Source organism: Pteropus alecto, unplaced genomic scaffold (genome assembly GCF_000325575.1).
Source record: "Pteropus alecto unplaced genomic scaffold, ASM32557v1 scaffold20, whole genome shotgun sequence".
NCBI classification, from domain to species: domain Eukaryota; kingdom Metazoa; phylum Chordata; class Mammalia; order Chiroptera; family Pteropodidae; genus Pteropus; species Pteropus alecto.
This window is the reverse complement of record NW_006436298.1, coordinates 13,197,433-13,215,872: the sequence shown is the minus strand read 5'-3', so window position 1 is coordinate 13,215,872 and position 18,440 is coordinate 13,197,433. Positions and strand designations below refer to the sequence as shown.

At 36.4% G+C, this 18,440-nt stretch overlaps 1 protein-coding gene across 1 annotated transcript in view; it reads right to left on the bottom strand.

Moving 5' to 3' along the window:
* CMYA5 (cardiomyopathy associated 5) overlaps positions 1-18,440 on the bottom strand; it is an 87,939-nt gene that overhangs the window by 11,605 nt on the left and 57,894 nt on the right. The window contains exons 7-9 of the mRNA XM_006913179.3: positions 16,652-16,801; positions 13,213-13,359; positions 11,975-12,122 (exon numbers count right to left, since the gene is read on the bottom strand). Of these exons, the coding sequence (XP_006913241.1) occupies positions 11,975-12,122; positions 13,213-13,359; positions 16,652-16,801 (445 nt within the window). The remainder of the gene's footprint in view (positions 1-11,974; positions 12,123-13,212; positions 13,360-16,651; positions 16,802-18,440) is intronic.

Here is an 18,440-nt window from a genome sequence, read left to right as displayed (position 1 = left end):
GAAGGGATTTTTAGTCTTATCAATAATATGACCAATCAATGTTAGAAGTCTAGAACCAATAATAAAATTCAAAAGACAATAAGAAAAATGAATCAAAAAGTCTCATTTTGGGTAATAAGTATGGGATTCTTCCTATAAATGCCATAGTGCAGTGGAAAGAGATGACTTTATATGTGTAGTTTATAGGAATGTGAGGGCAAGGAAGCATCTAGAAACCCTGACACATCAGCCAATTAGCTGATGGCTGGTGGAGCATAAGCATATCATAGAGTACAGTCATAGAGTTCGTGCCCAGTAGGCCTTCAAACGACTCTCAACCTACTTATCTCTCCACTGATAGGACAAAGGACGTTTGTTAAACTTCAATGGTGTGAAGCAGAGAGGAATGATTTAATGGAGACTTACTGTTTCCTCAGAAGTCTGAAGGGCTGCATTGTGAATGAGAATGGTCTTCTCTTCTGGTTTTTTCAGAGGGCAAACAACTGAAGCCACTAAAATGCTGATGTCTGCCTAATATAATGAAGGCCTTTCTAAACTGAGTCCTTTCATTCTTTAGTTTTTGCAAGGAATGATTGAAAAGTTTGCCGCAACTAACCATGGACAATGGAGCAAGAATCATTTTAAAGGGAAACTGAAACATATCTTTATGAAGTAAAGAACCATTAGGGGCCTAATGTGCAAATACTAAAAACATTCCCATTAAGTCAGAGAGACAGACATGTGGTTAAAAAAAATTGGGAGGTAGGAGGTAAAATTGTTGCCATATGCAGATGATATGACTGTTTATCTAAAAAATTCAAGAAAATCACCTGAAAAACTCTGACATAATAAGAAAATTCAGTAAGATGGCTAGGAGTGAAACTAACATAAGAAATCAAAAGGCTTCACATATTAATAACAACCAGATAAAAAAAATAATACAAAAGAATAACCTTATTTAAATAGTGGTACCACGAAAAGGCCTTGATAGCCAAAGCAATTTTGAGAAAGAAGAACAGAGTTGGAGGTATCACACTCCTGGATTTCACACTATACTACAAAGCTGTAGTAATCAAAACAGTATGGTACTGGCACCAAAAAAAGACATAAATCAATGGAACAGAATAGAGGGCCTAGAAAAAAATCCACACCTATATGGTCAATTAATCTACAATAACGAAGGCACAGGAATACACGAGAAAAAGACAGTCTCTTCAATAAATGGTGTTGAAGAAACTGGACATATGCATGCAAAAAATAAAACTGGACAACTTTCGTACACCATATACAAAAATAAACTCAAAACGGAATAAAGACTTAAGTTTAAGACTTGAAACCATAAAACTCCTATAAGAAAACATGGGCAGCAAACTCTACGACATTGGTCTTAGCAATATTTTGCAGGGGATATAGCTACTTGGGCAAGGGCAACAAAAACAAAACTAAACAAAATCAAGGGATTACATTAAACTAAAAAGCTTTTGCACAGCAAAGGAAACCATCAACAAAACAAAAAGACAACTTACTGAAGAGAGAAGATATTTGCAAATAATATACCTGATAAGGAATTAATATCCCAAATATATAAAGAAGTCATACAAGAAAACATTTAAAAAATCCAATTAAAAAATGGACAGAGGGCACTGGCTGCATTCTCCTCCTAGATAGGGTAAGCTTCCTCTGTGCCCTTCCAGCACCTGCCTTGTGTGCAACACCCAATGTGAAAGCCCAAAACAAACCAGCCTATTTGTGTCTGTCCTTCTGGTGAGTGGTCTCGGTTTCCTTATGAAACTTAGAGGGTAAATTAGGCCAGTGCTTCTAAAACTTTAATGTGTTAATCACCAGGAGATCTTTCAAAATACAGATTCTGATTCTGCAGGCCTAGAGTGGGGCTAGAGTCCGCATTTCTAACAAGCCCCAAAGTGATGCCCAAACTGCTGGCCTGGTAATGAACTTGAGTTGCAGTGGCAAAAGAGTTTGATTTTCTGAATACTAAGGGAATTTAAAGACTTTACAGCCTGGCCAAGTTGGTGGTTTCTCTTCAACATGTCTACCTAATCATTAACTTCCTGACTGAGTAAGGAGTAAGATGTTCACTGCCTCCTAACTGCCCACTCCAGTATTACAGCTCTGGTAATTTTTACATTATGTGAAGTACAACACTGTAGTTTATAGTGTAAAATAGTGGTCAAGTCCTCAGGCTTTGGAATGATACAGCTTAGATTCTGGCTATGTAACTTTAGGAAGGTTATCTAAACTCATCCCCTCCCTGTTCCATGAACTGAGGATAATAAAAGTATCTATTTCACAGGTATTTTGTGTAGAGGAAATGGGATCACTTATTTGAAACATTTAGTGTTATGCCTGACCCATATGAAAAGCACTATAAAAGTTGGCTGTCTGTTAATTTTAGCATTAGTATTGAATTCAGAGCATGAAAACAGGGGAAAAAAAATGGGCAGAGGGTCTGAACAGACATTTCACCAAAGAAGACATTCAGATGGCCAATAGACACATGAAAAGATGCTCAATATCACTAATCATCAAGGATAAGCAAATTAAAACCACAATGAGCTATGACTTCACACTTTTCAGAATGGCTATTATCAAAAAGTCAACAAATAAGTGTTGGCAAAGATATGAAAAAAAGGGAAACTTTGAACACTATTGGTGGGATTATACTATGGTAAGTAGTATGGAGGGTCCTCAAAAAATTAAAAAATAGAACTACTATATTACCTAATGATTTCACTTCTGGGTATTTATCCAAAGAAAACAAAAACAGTAATTTAAAAAGATATGTGCACCCCTATATTCACTGCAGCATTATTTACAATAGCCAAGATATGAAAGCAACCTGGGTGTCCACTGAGAGATGAATGGATACACACACACACGCACGCTGGCACTGGAATATAACTCATCCACAAAAAGAATGAAATTTTGCCAACTGCAACAAAATGGGTGGACCTAGAGGGTATTATGCTAAGTGAAATAACTCAGACAAAGACAAATACCATGATTTCATTTATATGTGAAATCTAAAAAAAAAAAAACGAACAAACAAAACAGAAACAGACTCAGATACAGAAAACAAACTAATGGTTGTTGGAGAGGGTGGGGGGACTGGGTGGAAAAGGTGAAGGGAATTAAGAGGTATAAACTTCCAGTTATAAAATAAACAAGTCACAAGTATGTAATGTACGACTTAGGAAATATAGTTAATAATATTCTATTAACTTTGTACAGTGACAGATGGTTACTAGATATCTTGTGATTGCTTCATAAGGTATATAAATGTTGAATCATTATGTTGTACACCTGAAACTAATATAATATTGTATGTCAACTATCCTTTAATAAAAAAAGAATAGTGGCAAATGTAACAAAAATTTATAAATTTATATGAAGAACAATTTTAAAAATGGTACTGAGGGAAAACACACGAAAGACTTGAATAAAAGGAAAGGCGTATCAGTTCTTGGATAGGAAAATGCAATATCATAAAAATTCCATTTCTCCCTAAGTTAATCTATCAATTTAATATGATCTCTAAAAATACCAAATTGTCAGGGGCAGGGAGGTGCCAGATTTAGCATCACAATCTGATTCTAAAGACTAGATAAAAATCAACTAAGCAAATAGGAAAACAAAAGTCATGAAGGGGCAACCTAACCTACCAGAAACTCTAAATTACAAAGCTGTAATAATGAAAACTGCAATAATACTGAGGCATAAATAGATGGATCGATGGAATAGGTTATAAAGGTCAGGAATAGAGCCAAATACATAGTTATATAATAAAGGAAACATTTCAAGTCAGAAGGGAAAATGATGGGTTTTCTTGTCAGGACAGCTGGATAGCCATACTGAAAAAAAATAAAGTGCATTTTCTACTTCACTTCCTCTGCTGAAATAAATTCCAGATTACAAAAGATCTAGTTTTTAAAAATAAAATCATTAGATATTACCAAAAAATGAGAGAATATATATACATATGGAGAGAGAAGGGATTTAAAGATGTTTAAATGTTTTAAAAACTAAAAGCTATTTTTAAAAGAGTGATAATTCAACTAACTTAACATTAAAAAATATGCATAGAAAAAATATTTGCAATTCATATCATAGATGAGAGCTAATGTTTTAAAAAGAAACAGAGTTTCTATAAATCGTTAAGAAAAAAATACTACAATCTAACAGGAAAAAATGAGTAAAGGCAATGAAGAGTTCATAGAACAGGAAGTACATGGCTCCAAAACATATGAAAAAAATAAGTCAGTTTAATAATAGAAATACACAATTAAACTATAATAAGAGTCTATCTTCTACTTATCGATTGTCAATGACCAAAAGTTTTATCACTTTTTTATCAAAAGTTTTATCACCAATGTAGGCAAGTGTAAACGGCCTCTATGGAGACAATTTGATAACATCTATCAAAATTCAAAATGTACATACCTTTTAACCAGTCATTCTACTTTTAGGAAGTTATCCTACAGATATACTTGGGTACGTCTGAAATATTACACGCACAAGGCCTTTTTCTGCAGCATCGTTTGAGAATGAAAACAACATAAACACTTCTCAATTGATCAAGTAACTTCAATTATATTCTTAAAACAGAATACAATGGAATTGTTTTTTAAAATGAGACAGTTCCATATGTACTGATATAGGACATCAACCAAAAAATATTTTTAAACAAGAACAGCAAGGTGGTGGAAATATGTATATAGTATGAAAAAATATAGATGCTTGTATATGCACAGACTATCTGAAAAGATAAGTATGAATCAGGTAATATTTATTGCCTCTGCAGAGGAGAATTGAGTAGGCAAAATATAGGTAGAAAAGAGACTTAATTTTCACTGTATTCTCTTTTGCATCTTTTAAATTTGTATCATATGTACACATTATCTATCCAAAATTAATTAAATAATTTACTTTCAGAGCTATAGTGCAAGCTTAGGAGTTCAGGAGTGGATTGAATGTTTTGCAGAGTGCACATTAGTTTGAACTTTGTGAAGTAGCTTCACTAAAAATTTGATAATTCAACAATTGTTTGGAAAGGAAGGAAGGGATGTGCTAGAGGTAACATGAAGGACTAATAACCATGAGGAATGGTTGTTGTCTGCACTGCCATGTCTAACACCTTGATCTAACCATGTTTTCTCCCAGAGGAGGGGCGTGGCATGTTTACAAACAATATGGAGGAATCCAGTGCCATGGCTCTTAAAGCAGCCTACGATGGTGTTGTCACTGCAGTGCACAACAGATGGCTAAGTATGAATTGTTTTTTAAAAACACAGTGGGCTCTTACTGGCATTCCGGTTGCAGCATCAACTTTCAGCCAGTCAGTCAACACCATTTAATGTGAATTGTGAACAGAGTACACTGCAGTACCCTGAGGGAGTAAAGGAGTGATCCCCAAATCTGGCTGGGCACATTAAACCTTCTGAATCAAAATCTATTAAGAGAGGCTTATGATTCTAAACTTTAACAAGCATCTCAGTTGATTTTTATGATTAGTTAGGTTTGGGAAACATAATCATAGGAAGTATGGGGTGAGTAGGGGTAGGAGGAAAAGGAAAAAGAAGAAAAATCCATGAAACATAAAGTAACATTAACTAACTATAAATATGGAATTTTTTTGTTTGAGATGAAAAATTTGGTTAAATCAGGATTAAGAATAAAAATCTTTACATATTTATTTTCTTTTTTTTAAAAACTTGGCAAATAAAAATATTTGAATAGGACTATTTTTCTTTTGATAAATGGGGATACTATGAGACTCAGTTTTAACTAAACATCATTATTAGTTCATAATAGTGTAAAAACATAACATGAGGGCTAAATGCTGCTGAGAATCGGATTCAGATTTTCCTGTAATTAGAGTCTCACAAAATCAAAGTGAGCCAAGGATTCCAGCAGAAGGATACTGGGTTTCTGATTTCTCTCTAGTTACCCTCAAAAGCCTGAATGATGCCATTTATATTTCAGACTGAGAATCCCAGGAGCCTAGTAACATTCATTCCTCTGCAACCTCTAATCTCTCCTGTACCACTCCAAGGCCACATATGTGGACAATTACTTGAGGTCCCATAGAACTACCTGCACAGAATGGTGATTTAACATTATGCTTTCAGATCTCACTTAAAAAAGGGTTGCATAGGAAATGTTTTTTCATCCTTTGTAAAACTGCTCTTAAAGACAATCATTATTATCTTGTTCAATAGTCTTTACATAAAGATCTACGTGAAAAATTCATCTTAGAGCTGAATGTCAAGAAATATAATTGTCTCTTAGTGAAATGTTGTGCTTTCTTTTTAAAAAGAGAAGAGTTATGTAATCTCTTTCCCCCTCTTGCTCTCTCCCCCTCCCTCCTGTTTTCACCTTAGCTGCCAGGAAGTTCAGATTTAAATTTTATGTTCCATCTAGGTACTGTTCTCAACCTGTGGTTTCTGATACAATCTCCTCGCCCCTGCATTATCTGGCTCTTGTTCTTACAGGGTTGTTTTTAATGGTTCTATTATGTCTGGGTCTTTTATTGTTAGCAACCTGAATACTTTTGGAAATTGACAGAACTTAAGTTAGAAGTGAAGGAACAGTTTGGGTTTCCATTGACTGGGGTTTTACTATATAATCAGGAGGTATATAGGATTTTAAATGATCGAAGTTAAATAGATTCAGTTGGGAAGAAAGATTTAGGAAAAGCCGAATGCCAAGGATACTGGGGGCAGGAAAGGAATCATTTTCATATTACTCACTCTCCCAAGGGCTCCTTGCAGAAGGATGTTACAACTTGGGTCAGGAAACCAACACTATATAAAGATCGGCTATTAGCTCATAATTACTTAATGAATTTTAGCCCAGTCATGTCAGTGACCCTCCTGTCATCCTGTGAAGCAAGCACGGGGCAAGAATGACTGTCTCCTTTACCCACAGATTGCAGAAAAGGTCAAATCACTTTCCATTAACCACTGGTCAGTCATCAGCTACCCAGCTAAAAGCTTAGTACAAGGTTTCTTAAAAAAGAAAGAAATGCTGGAATTTTTTTTATCTCTGTTCAGCCACTAAGTTCACTAGCAAACTCACCCTTATTTGCCCTTATTTTACAGATGGCACGGCAGGTGTCCCCAGCTGGAACACTCAATTGTGACAGACAGTTCTGTTCTTGCTCCAACATGTGTGGCCCCAAAAGCTTGAAGTGGGAGGAAAGTGAGCTCACAGGTCCAGCACCTAGAGCCCAACACCCCCAAACCACAAGGGTCTCCCCGTCCACAGCCTTGGTCAGAGCTGGGAAGCAGGAAGTTCACTACCAACTACTTTTGAACCATATTGAGTCTCACAGATTTGTCATTCAGTACACAGCTTCTCTCTGTGCAGCCCACACAGCTAATCCCTGTACTATATTTCTCTCAGTTTTCCCTCCTCCACCCACAGTTCTGCTGACTTCTCTCCACACAGGAGAGACAGAACAGCTGAGGAAACAGCCGAGCCGTGGAAAATTTTTGAAAGTGTCTTGAGCCCACCCAACCTGAGGAGAGCATTCAAAGAAAAACAGGAAAGGGCGAGTAGGAGCTCCCTCAGCCCCCGCACACAAGCCGGGGATTGTCACTCCCGCCCACCCCCAATCCCAACTGGGGCCCGACTGCTGGGACCAAGCCATCGGGCCCACACACAAAAATATGCAAATGTGTTTTCTGTGAGGATTATGGAATGGAGGCAATTGCTTGGCTCTTTCAGACACCACGTCATGGAACTTGGGGACACAGTAGGCTCATTCCATTTAAACACCCACCATAAGAGTTCAACCAGCACCTCTGATCTTAAATTGAACTAAACAGAGGCCATCATACTAGGAGAATAAACCACAGGTCTTAAGATGGATGTTCTGGCAACCAAAATTAGATTCTCTAATCTAAGGAGTAATCAATGCCTTTGTGTATATGTATGTGTGTGTTCATATTCCTCATCCTTTTCTCCCTTCTTTTCATTTCCTTTCAACTTCCTTCCTATTCCAGATCGGAGCTTTTAAGGTTGTCTGTTTTTTCAAGGATTGGGTGAGAGAAAAAGATGTGAACCCATTTCATTCTTAGTTCTCTTTAGTTTCTCTCTCCTTTGCTAGCCAGTTAGATGACTTGAAGTTGTGAAGGGCAAAAAGAGATTGGCTAATCCCATCATTCATCCACTCATTCATTCACGTGAATATCTACACAGATAAGGTCCCCACCTTCACTGAGCCATGTCAAAAAGAAGTAATCTTTGATCTCCCTTATTCCCCTGAAATAGCCTCTGGATCAATTTTTAGATCTGGTTTAGTATAGGGTTTTTGCATAGAACCTAGAACTTACTTAAGGGCTACAGAAATAATGGATAAACAAGATTATAAGTGCCCTTTACTATCAGTGATCCATGAAAAGGTTTCCAGCCTACAGATTAGACTAGTCCTATATTCTAGTTAAGTATCCAAGCACTAAAATTAACTCATTCACCATTCTTTACTTTGTTGGCACAGTTTATTTTTTTCCCATTTTTAATAAGAGATTATCGTGAGAGCTGGCCGAACTTTTCTTATTAGTGTCAGCATTATGTGTCCAATGCTAATTGATATTAACCTATTCAGGTAACACATGTTTACTGAGTAGCTACAATAAGCCAAACACTATCCTAGGCACTGAGGCTGAAACTTTATATAATGATCCTTTCATGGAGTCAGCAAGTGAGTGAGATCAGACAATCCTTGGCTTGCTGTTCTTTCTAAGACACAAAATAACTTTAATTATGCACTGCTGGGCAGAAAACCAAAGTAAAGAATGTGGTTCTAAATAATGGAAAAGTAAGGATTGTTTGCATTTGTTGACTAGAGGTGATCAAGTTTTGAGGTTCTTTGTTTATCAATTCTATTGTCTGACTAGCTGTCTACAACTGACATCTTAGAGACTGAGCAATATAGGTTAGTTAATGTTTTGTAGAGTTTTGAACCATCAGATACTGTAAGGAAAGTTTTAGAGTTGGTTGTAAGAACCAGATGATCAAAAGACCTAAGACACATGGCCACTCCGGAAGAGCAGAATTTCCCTTCTGTCTTGAACTCCTAAATCGGAGAACCAAAAGAAATACAAATGACTTTTGCAGCCCTGGGCATCTGAGATTAAGGATGAATTATTTTATAGTCTGTTAATGCCAACCTGGGGTATAAGGCATTCAGGCTTCTGTATCAATGAGGGATGTCTCTGATGGTGCATCAGCAATAGACTTAGCAAATAGGCAGCTTAGTGATTTGTGGTCAACAAAATGTTGCTTTCTTCAAAAAATTATCTACTGTTAGACCAGCGGGAATCCAAAGACTCGAACGTCATCCCTGGGCTATGGATTGGATATACCATTCCACCTCCTGGCACTGAGGGGTCTTTTAGCACCTAATTGGAAAATAGCTCCATCTCCAACACAGCTCCAAACTATCAACAAGGCTCTGTATGTGGAATTTCCCTTCATTTCTAAACTTGCTGGACTATATCCATTCAATAATAAAGGATGCTTGTATTGTTCCATAACTACTATAAACATCTGCTTATCCAGCCTCTCAGATGTTCTCCTTCAACAAGAAAAATAAAAATGAACCCACTGGCAAAGTCTCAAATAGAACGAATAAACTAATGACAAGTCTTATGTTTTAATAAGCTCAACTTTTGTCTTAGTGAAATTGGTAGATGGCCATTGTTCCCCTACAAATGAAAATGCCGTTTGTTTCTTTGGCTTTGATAGAAGGATTTATTTGGAATGCACTGTTCATTGTTGATATCAAATAGAATTTTGTTTTTTTGTTTTTTTTAGGACCCCGGAATGATCAGAGAAAGAAAAAACATTAATCAAAGGGGTTCTGAATGGTTCTGCATTCTCTCTTTACATTTATGTTTTTCATGTGACAAAGGAAACTAAGGATACACAATAGCTCCCAGTTGTCAGGCTCTATTGAGGTATGCTAACTCAGTTTACGTAAGGACATAAGTTTTCAAACTAGTGGAAAGAATAAGATAGATCTGAGTTTGAATACTGACTCCAAACTTTCACTCCATCATTTAATATCTTGGTCAAATGATTTAACCTCCCTGGGTCTAATTTAGTGGAAATCATTTCCTTCCTTCTAGGACTGTTGAAAGGGTTAAATGAGATTTAGCACAGTTCCTGGCATGTTGAAGGCCCTCAAATGGATGCCATTTCCCCTTCCGTCCCCCTTTCCCTTCTCCTTGTAGTCACGTTTATGAGACGACATCAGTTCCCTCAGTGACATAGCTTCTAGGTCTCAGAGTTTCCAGATTTCTGCTGATTTAAGAATCCAACTGCACTGATATCATTTATGCAAATGCCAGCTGGAGAAATGATGCCATAACAAGGATAAGTCATTTCAGAACACTTCTTAAGTCTGATCTTGCCTTGGAAAGAACTAGATTTTCCTCACTGATGGTAGAGAATGGTGGGAGAGACTGCCTTGGGACTCAGGAACTCCTCATATAATGCTCTCATAGCATCCACAGTTTTTTGTAGAGAAGGTCCAGGACTCCCCTATGTGACATTAAATAAAGATTAGCAGCTTGGACTTTGAAACCTAAAATAGAATTTGAATCCCGATTGCCACTCACTAGCTGAGCAGCCTCTCAAAGCATCTGTTTTCTGTCATTGTTCTTGTGAAGGTTAAATAAGGTAATGTATATACATAAAGTATTTAGGAAATTGACTTGGCACATAGTAAATGCTCAATAAAAGTCGGTTATAATCTCTTTGTGTGTGTCTGTCTGCCTCTCCCACTCACTTTCTCTCTTTCTTCTCCCTTCCTCTGTCCTGGCCTGCATTCACCTCTCAGCCATTTGCTGAGCTCTGAAGAGCCTTCCAGCAATTATCATGCTAAACAGAGATGTTGTTTCTTGTACATTTATTATGTTCTCACTTCTACTGAAATGCCTACATCCTCCCCTTACACACTCCACTCAACATTAATTCATTCTTTGATCATTATTTTGTGAAGCCTCTCTTCATATACTTGAAAGAAACTATAATTATTGCTCAGTCATATGAAACCTCACATCATAACTAAATAAATAGTTGTTGATTGATCATGAAGGTAAGCACTTAATAAATACGCTTTATCAAAAAGCTGTCTAATTTCATACCATTATTTCTAAGTTTCATATCCTATAGAAATAATTTATCTCTAAATTTGGTTAAATAAAGCTAAAAATGTCTCTATCAAAAATATGAATATTAATAATGATGATCTGAATATTCGTCATGGAACATGAAGTTGCCCTATTGCCATGGAGTGGAGGTTAAGAAAACACTACCTCAGTAAATGAATTAACATTTACCAAATGTCCTTTCGATGCACAGGCCTTTTTTGATAAATTTTAGCTTCATAATTTTATTGAGAGAGCTTTACATTTATTTTTTCCCACAAAGATCTCTAGATTCTTCATACTCTTAGAGAGGCAGGTATGTCTCTGTAATAATATATATGTAATTGGCTCCTTTGTATTAGCAATATATCACAGAGACATTCAAATTTACATTTTACATTTACACATACAAAAATGTGTTTACATTGTATACAAGGTCACTATCAGTTTCCCGAGTTAGCTGGTACCTATCCTAATATAACTACTAAAAAGTCCATAAAAAAAGCACAAAGCCTGTCTGATGACTCAAGTTCAATATACTTCAAAGCATGTTCCATTTTATTAAAATTCGCATATATTTTTCTTACAGGGGAGTTATTCTGCATTGTAGCATGTGTTTTATTACAAACTTGGAGTTCACTGATGAATAGTGATGGAGTTGCAAATCAAGTCTACTTAATTAGCTCTGCAGGATTTTAGGAAGCTTTTTTCCCTTCTGTGAGCATAAGCCTAGAGTTTAGCTTCGGGCCCTAAGCTGGGTTCCTGGCACCCCGGGCTCTCTCTATGGAGAAGTGGGGTCTCCCCATGGAGAGGGATCCTACCTGAGGCCCTCGCCTTCCGGAGAGTGCTGTCTGCAGTATTCCAGAGTATAGGTCTCAGTGGCCTCTGTGTTGGCAGGCCGCCATCGGATGGTGGCTGTGTTCCAACACACGGTACAGTCCTCAGCACAGATCACAGGGGTGGAGGGTGCTGTGGACAGAGAACCAAGTCAACTGCAGAGTAATCAAAGCCAGTTCTGCTTCCATGGTAACTTGGGCAGACTACTTGAACATGATTTCATTTTCATTTTTGATTAAAAAATACATTCTGGGTTAAAAACCCAAAAGGTATAAAAATTTATATAGTGAAAGTCTCCCTCCCACCTCTGCCTTCCAAACTGCCCAGTTTCCCCCCAACCCCAAACAGCTTCCACATTAGTTTCCTATAAACCCTACATATACAAGCAAATAAAAACAAAGATTCCTGTCCCCCTCCCTTTATACAAAGGTTAGCCATGATCTTGTCTTCCCAAAGTGCTCAATAAATATTTGTTTTAAAAGGCCAGAAGGAAACATAAAATGGTGGGAGTAAGTCATTTTTCCCCCTGAGGTAGTTAAAATTATTTTAAAGGCAATGCGAACTTGGCTTATCCTATAACTGCTGCAGCCCTCTGTGAAAAGATGACATATTAGGAATGTGTTCCCAGCTACTACTATCACTGAGAAACTTTTTGGAGTTTTTCATATGATGAAGCCTGAGCTTCTTACCTTAGCAAACATGAACTCTATACACTAGCCCTTCTCACCTCATGTCTTTCTTCTCTTTATTTTTAAGTCGAAGAAATAATTCCAAATTTCTTTTTGTGTCCTGAGTGCTCTATACTGTTTCTTATCTTGATGCCTCTGCTCATAGTACTTCTTCAAATGAAATAGATCCCTTTAACAATTTATTTCCTACTAATCCTTTAAAGGATTTCATTCGGCATCAGTTCTAGAAAGCCATTCCTGATTCTGCCCCTGACTCGGGTTGTCTCAGGTACCCCTCTGGGAGGTTCTCATAATAACCCGTGCATAACTGGATCATGATCCTTACCACAAATTTTTTATTATCAGGTTTTCTACCTTCCTCACTTGACTATGAGCTTCTTGAGAACAGAAACCCACTCTTATTCATCATTGCATATCCAGCACTGTATAACACCCAGCACACGATAGGTGATTAATACATGCTTATTAGTTGATCTTAAAAGTCTGTGAAGAATTTAGTATTGCCTCCTAACAGCCTCTTAACATCTCCTTACCTGTTCTAAAAATTGCCCTTTCACTGGGCAGGCTACATCCGGTGAAGTTCACAGCCATTACCCATACTTGATAGCATCGGTCAGGTTCTAAATCTTCAAAAATGCAGTAGCTTTCTTTCACTGTCACTCTGTATTCTTCTACCAAGTCTAGCATAAAACACAATAAACTTTGAGGTTTCTTCCAAAGTTAATTGAAAGTTATAGTTACTGAAAAAATTGGTCTACTTTTTTCAGTGGAAACCCAAACTGATAAACTTACAGATATCATTATATGAGAGCTAGCACTTTAGAATACACGAGAAAGCAATAGCATTCTGAAGAGATCATTAGAATGACATAGTATTACTTGTGAATACTTATCAGAAAACAATAGCGTATTAGTAAAATTCTGAGCTTCATATATCACAAGTAACTTATTTTAATAGCAAATACTAAAATTGCACAGTTTATGTTAGCTTAAATCTCAATAATACATTCTCAAGATAATTTCTAAGAAGAAATGCCAATATTTCAGAAGAATATGTAGTAAAACAAGGACAACCTCATGTTTTCTAAACTTATGATGACAATAAAGCATTTTTACAGATTCATAAACTATTTTATTATTAAGTATGATTTTCAAAGTTTCAAATCCTGGTTCCTTCTCATGAGTTCTAGAATTCTTTCAACTAGGGATTTCCACAATTTATAGAAATACTTAAATAACTTTTATAGATCATAAACTATTCTAAGTAACCTGTTCAATTAAGATATTTCCTAAAATTCTCATGTTATTCTACTTTCAATATTTTAGTAGTAAATATTACTCAATAACATTCTTAACATCCGCCCGTTTGGGCCAATCTGATTATTCTTAGTGAAATTTTCTCTCCTTAAAAAGAACAATTTTCTTTTTTAAATTAGCTTACGGTGATTTCTGTTATCCTCCCTTATTACTCCTGAATGTCACATCTTCAAAACTCCTCCAGTTAAGAAACCCGGATTGTTTCCTTTTAAAGGAAATTTAGGAGCTTTTCAACTCAACAGTCTTCTTAATTGCATCTCTCTTTCCCAATTAGCTTACTTTCTGGATATAAAGCTTGATTTAAATAATGTCATAAGGACTTATACACTGAAAAAAACATTTCCCCTATAGCCTCTAAACTGTGGCTGCAGTTTTCAATGGAATTATCCCTTCAAGCTAAGTTCTATTACCCAGGACTTTTTTAAACAATGCACACCGTGTATGTTACTGGAGACCTACTTCACACAACACAGTATCACAGTATACATCATCAGATTAACTGGCATTAGCAGTGTTCAAGGCATTGAATGAATGAGACACAGGACAGGTAAGTGTTTAGGGGAAGGTGTGTGTGTGGCCGAGGGGCGGAGTGGAGCAGTGTAAATCACTTTTAAAAAGTACTCCAGGCAATAAAACAGTTGCTAAGAGGAATCTTGGAGAGCCAAGAAGTTTCATGATGTAACTGGATACGCAGGGAGATGAAGTGTGGTACAATAGAACCCTCCGTTATCCCAGGGGAACACATTCCAAGACCCCCAGTGGATGCCTGAAATCACAGATAATATCGAACCCTATATACGATGTTTTTCTTATACGTGCATATGTATGATAAAGTCTGATTTATAAACTGGGCACAGTAAGAGATTAACAACAATAACTAATAATAAAATATAACAATTATAGCATATACCATAATAAAAGTTATGTGAATGTAAATGTGGTCTCTCTCCCTCTCTCCCTTCCTCCCTTCCTCTCTCTCAATCTCTCTATCTATCTCTCTCTCTCTCTCTCTCTCACTCTCTCTCTCTCTCTCTCTCTTTCTCTCTCTCTCTCTCTCTCTTTCTCTCTCTCTCTCTCTCTCTCTCTCTCAGTATCTTATTGCAGTATACTCACCTTTCTTCCTAAAGGAATCACTGCATGGCTTCTCTTTGGCATATCCGAATTGCATCACTACTCTTGTGCTTTGGGGCCATTATTAAGTAAAATAAGACTTATTTGAACACAAGCACTGTGATACTGGGACAGTCAATCTGATAACTGAGATGGCAGCTGTTACATGGATATGCTGGACAAAGCGATGATTCACATTCCGGGTAGGGTGAAGCAAAACAGCACAAGATTTTACCACGCTACTCAGAACGGTGTGCAATTAAAACATATGAATTGTTTATTTCTAGAATTTTCCATTTAATATTTTAAACTGAGGTTCACTGTGGGTTACTGAAACCTCAAAAAGTGAAACCTCCCATAAGGGGGGGATGACTGCATAACAAAACCAACACAGAGTCAAGCAAACAAAAACGTAAGCTTTGCAGCCTGAAAGATCTCTGTTTGAATCATGCCCTTGCCATGTACAAGCTATACCTCACGACAGTTTTCTCACTTACAAATGGCGATAACAGCATGTATCTTATTGTGCTGTGACAGCTACATAATCATAGACGCCCAATAAAATAGGAGTTCTTATGGACAAACTCAGCCATCTTTATACTACGCCTATGGTTGCTTTTCTTACTTTTTTTCTAATTTAAGTAAGAATCACATAACATTTCAAAAGATTTAAAGATTTAAATATTAATAACAGTGAAATATATTATAATTAATTCCTTATTACAAATTGGGCTCCTGTGGCATGTCAATCCGTCACATGCTCAACTGGTTTCTAAAATATATCAGTCTGTCTTCGACACAAAATGCCAGCACTCTCAGCTCTGACTCATTAGGAAGTACAACCTCAAAATGCCTGGCTTCTAGGTCTTTTTAGAAATATTACCGAACGGAGAGATAGCTACAGAGACTCAGCTGTAAAAGTATCATCCTCTCACCCTACTAAACACTTTTACTTCTATCTGTGCATTAATTTGGGACACCAGAAAACTACACCATAACTAGGCCTATGCCTTAAGAAGTCTAAACTCTGAATTAACCTTTATAGTTTGCTAATAGCTTGTATCAACGGTGGATCCGAGAAAATGCCAACTATGACATCCAAAGCTGCATTTGCATTAAAATTATTGTGGCGGACACTGTCCGATATAGCTCATTTCTCCTCTACAAAGTGACACACATTACACTTGTATTTTAGACTTTAGTACTGACTGAAACTTTATTTTCCCCTTAACTCTGGTGTGTTACTTCCCTTATGAAAATGAGAATCACCCAATTGTCTCTGTTATCCTAAGAACTCAAAGTCAAATTTGAATCTCAATTACAATATCCATGTTGACTATTGTGATATTTATGCATTTTTGTTTTTCTTGATCCTAATTTCCAAATTTTGCTTTTATGTTATTTCGTACATGGTTGTTGGTTTGTTGTTTTTATATGTGGCTAGGAATGCTTTGTGGAAAGTGTCATAATATTTATATGTTTAAATACTTCACATTGAGATGCAGAAATGTACACATGAACCCATATTTGTGTTACCAATCCTACCATTTAATTCTTGGTCATCTTGTGGCTCCTCCATGCAGTACACCTGGAATGAGTCAATGACATCTTCCTTGTTCATGCTCCAGTAGACTGCAATTGTTGTGCTAGTGGCAGAATTTGGTTCCTGAGGTTCTAACCTAGGAGGCTGTGGAACTGGAATACAAGCAAGATTTATTATAACTAATGCCGCTTTTGTTGATTGATTTTTTTCTTTTTGCAAAAGTCACTTATGCTTATTGAAAAAGTTTACACAATACATGGAGTAAAACTGGCAGGGTTCCTTCGTTCCCAGCACACCCCCTCTCCCAACCCCAAGGATATTCCTTGGAGGCAACCACTGTTACAGTCGAATATTGTTTACCTCCAAGGTGTTTTTCTATGCATTTGTATATATGCACGTATAACACATAGAAATAAACAAATATGGATACCCAAACTAGATTGCTTGATAATATTCTTCTATAGTCCTATGTTTAGAGAAATTAACTTATACAGGGTAGAGGATGCATCAAATGATTTGGCTTTCCTTCAAAACAAAAACTTGACTGTGCTTTGATAGATAAACAATGCTATATCCTTCTATATTAATATAGGGTCTATATTCACGATGGAGAAAAATGAAAGCTTTTTAGCTATAGTTGCTATATCATCAAAGCTAAAAAAAAGATTTGCATGAATAAAATATCGAAATACACTTTCTGAAACTACTATCCCACCTTCTCTTTCCAACATTACTATACCCATGAGTTTAAAAAAATTAAACAAAATGTAAAAATTACATATGGGAAAAAAGTACCTTATTAACTGATTCAAATATAAGGTTTTGATATGTAGTTTAATTTTATTTTTCTGATTTTTAAAGACAGCAATATTCTCAAGTATTTTACTAGAGATTTTAAAAGTCTATAATTATGCGAACTGAACATTAATGGTATATATAACACCATAGATCAAGCTCCTAGGAAATTCTCTTACAAAATTTTTGAGATACAAAAGCATTGAGCATATTTTGTGAATTAGAGGAAAAGTTTATTCCCATAGTTGAAAAGGTATCATGCTTTCAAATTAATTTTTGTGATTTTTTTTTCCAATCAACAATTTCCTGGGAGATAAGCTTACTGAAATAATATGGGCCAAATTTTATGAGATTACTTTATTAAAAGTCAACACTGAATGAAAAGAAAACAAGGTTAGTTCGACAAGAAGTTAATAATGAGAAAAAATAAATGGGTCTAAAGAATGAAACAAAAAGACAAATTGAAAAGATTCGATAAAGAGCTAAAGAGCTAAAGAAATACACAGGTATGAAAAATGAGAAGCAGGATAAGAAAATGATCAAGTTCATGGGCTTCAGAGCAGAGAGACTGGCCTAAGGTTAAATCCCAGATCATCCGTTTATTAGCTGTGTTATCTTAGCCTCAGTTTCTTCATCCTTAAATTGGGAAAACAACAATAACAATAATACCATTTCCTCCTAGCATTGTTGTAAGAAGCAAGATAATGTATATTAAGTGCTTAGCAAACTTCCTGACACATAACCAGTACCAACATCAGAAGGCAAATGGCCTTGGCAAGAACTCAGAAAATGGTGGGGAGAAGGCAAGAAGCCCCTTAAGATGGGGGCTGAACTATGAATCTACCATCTGGCAAGTCACAGAGGAACTGTAGAGTTAAGGCATGCTGAGCAGGCTGAATAATAAGGCAGGAAGCCTGCTTGTCAGAGTATCTCCCCAAGGACTGATAATGATTCAGAGATCCTTCTTCTATCTTTGAATTCACTGTTTGTCTTCTC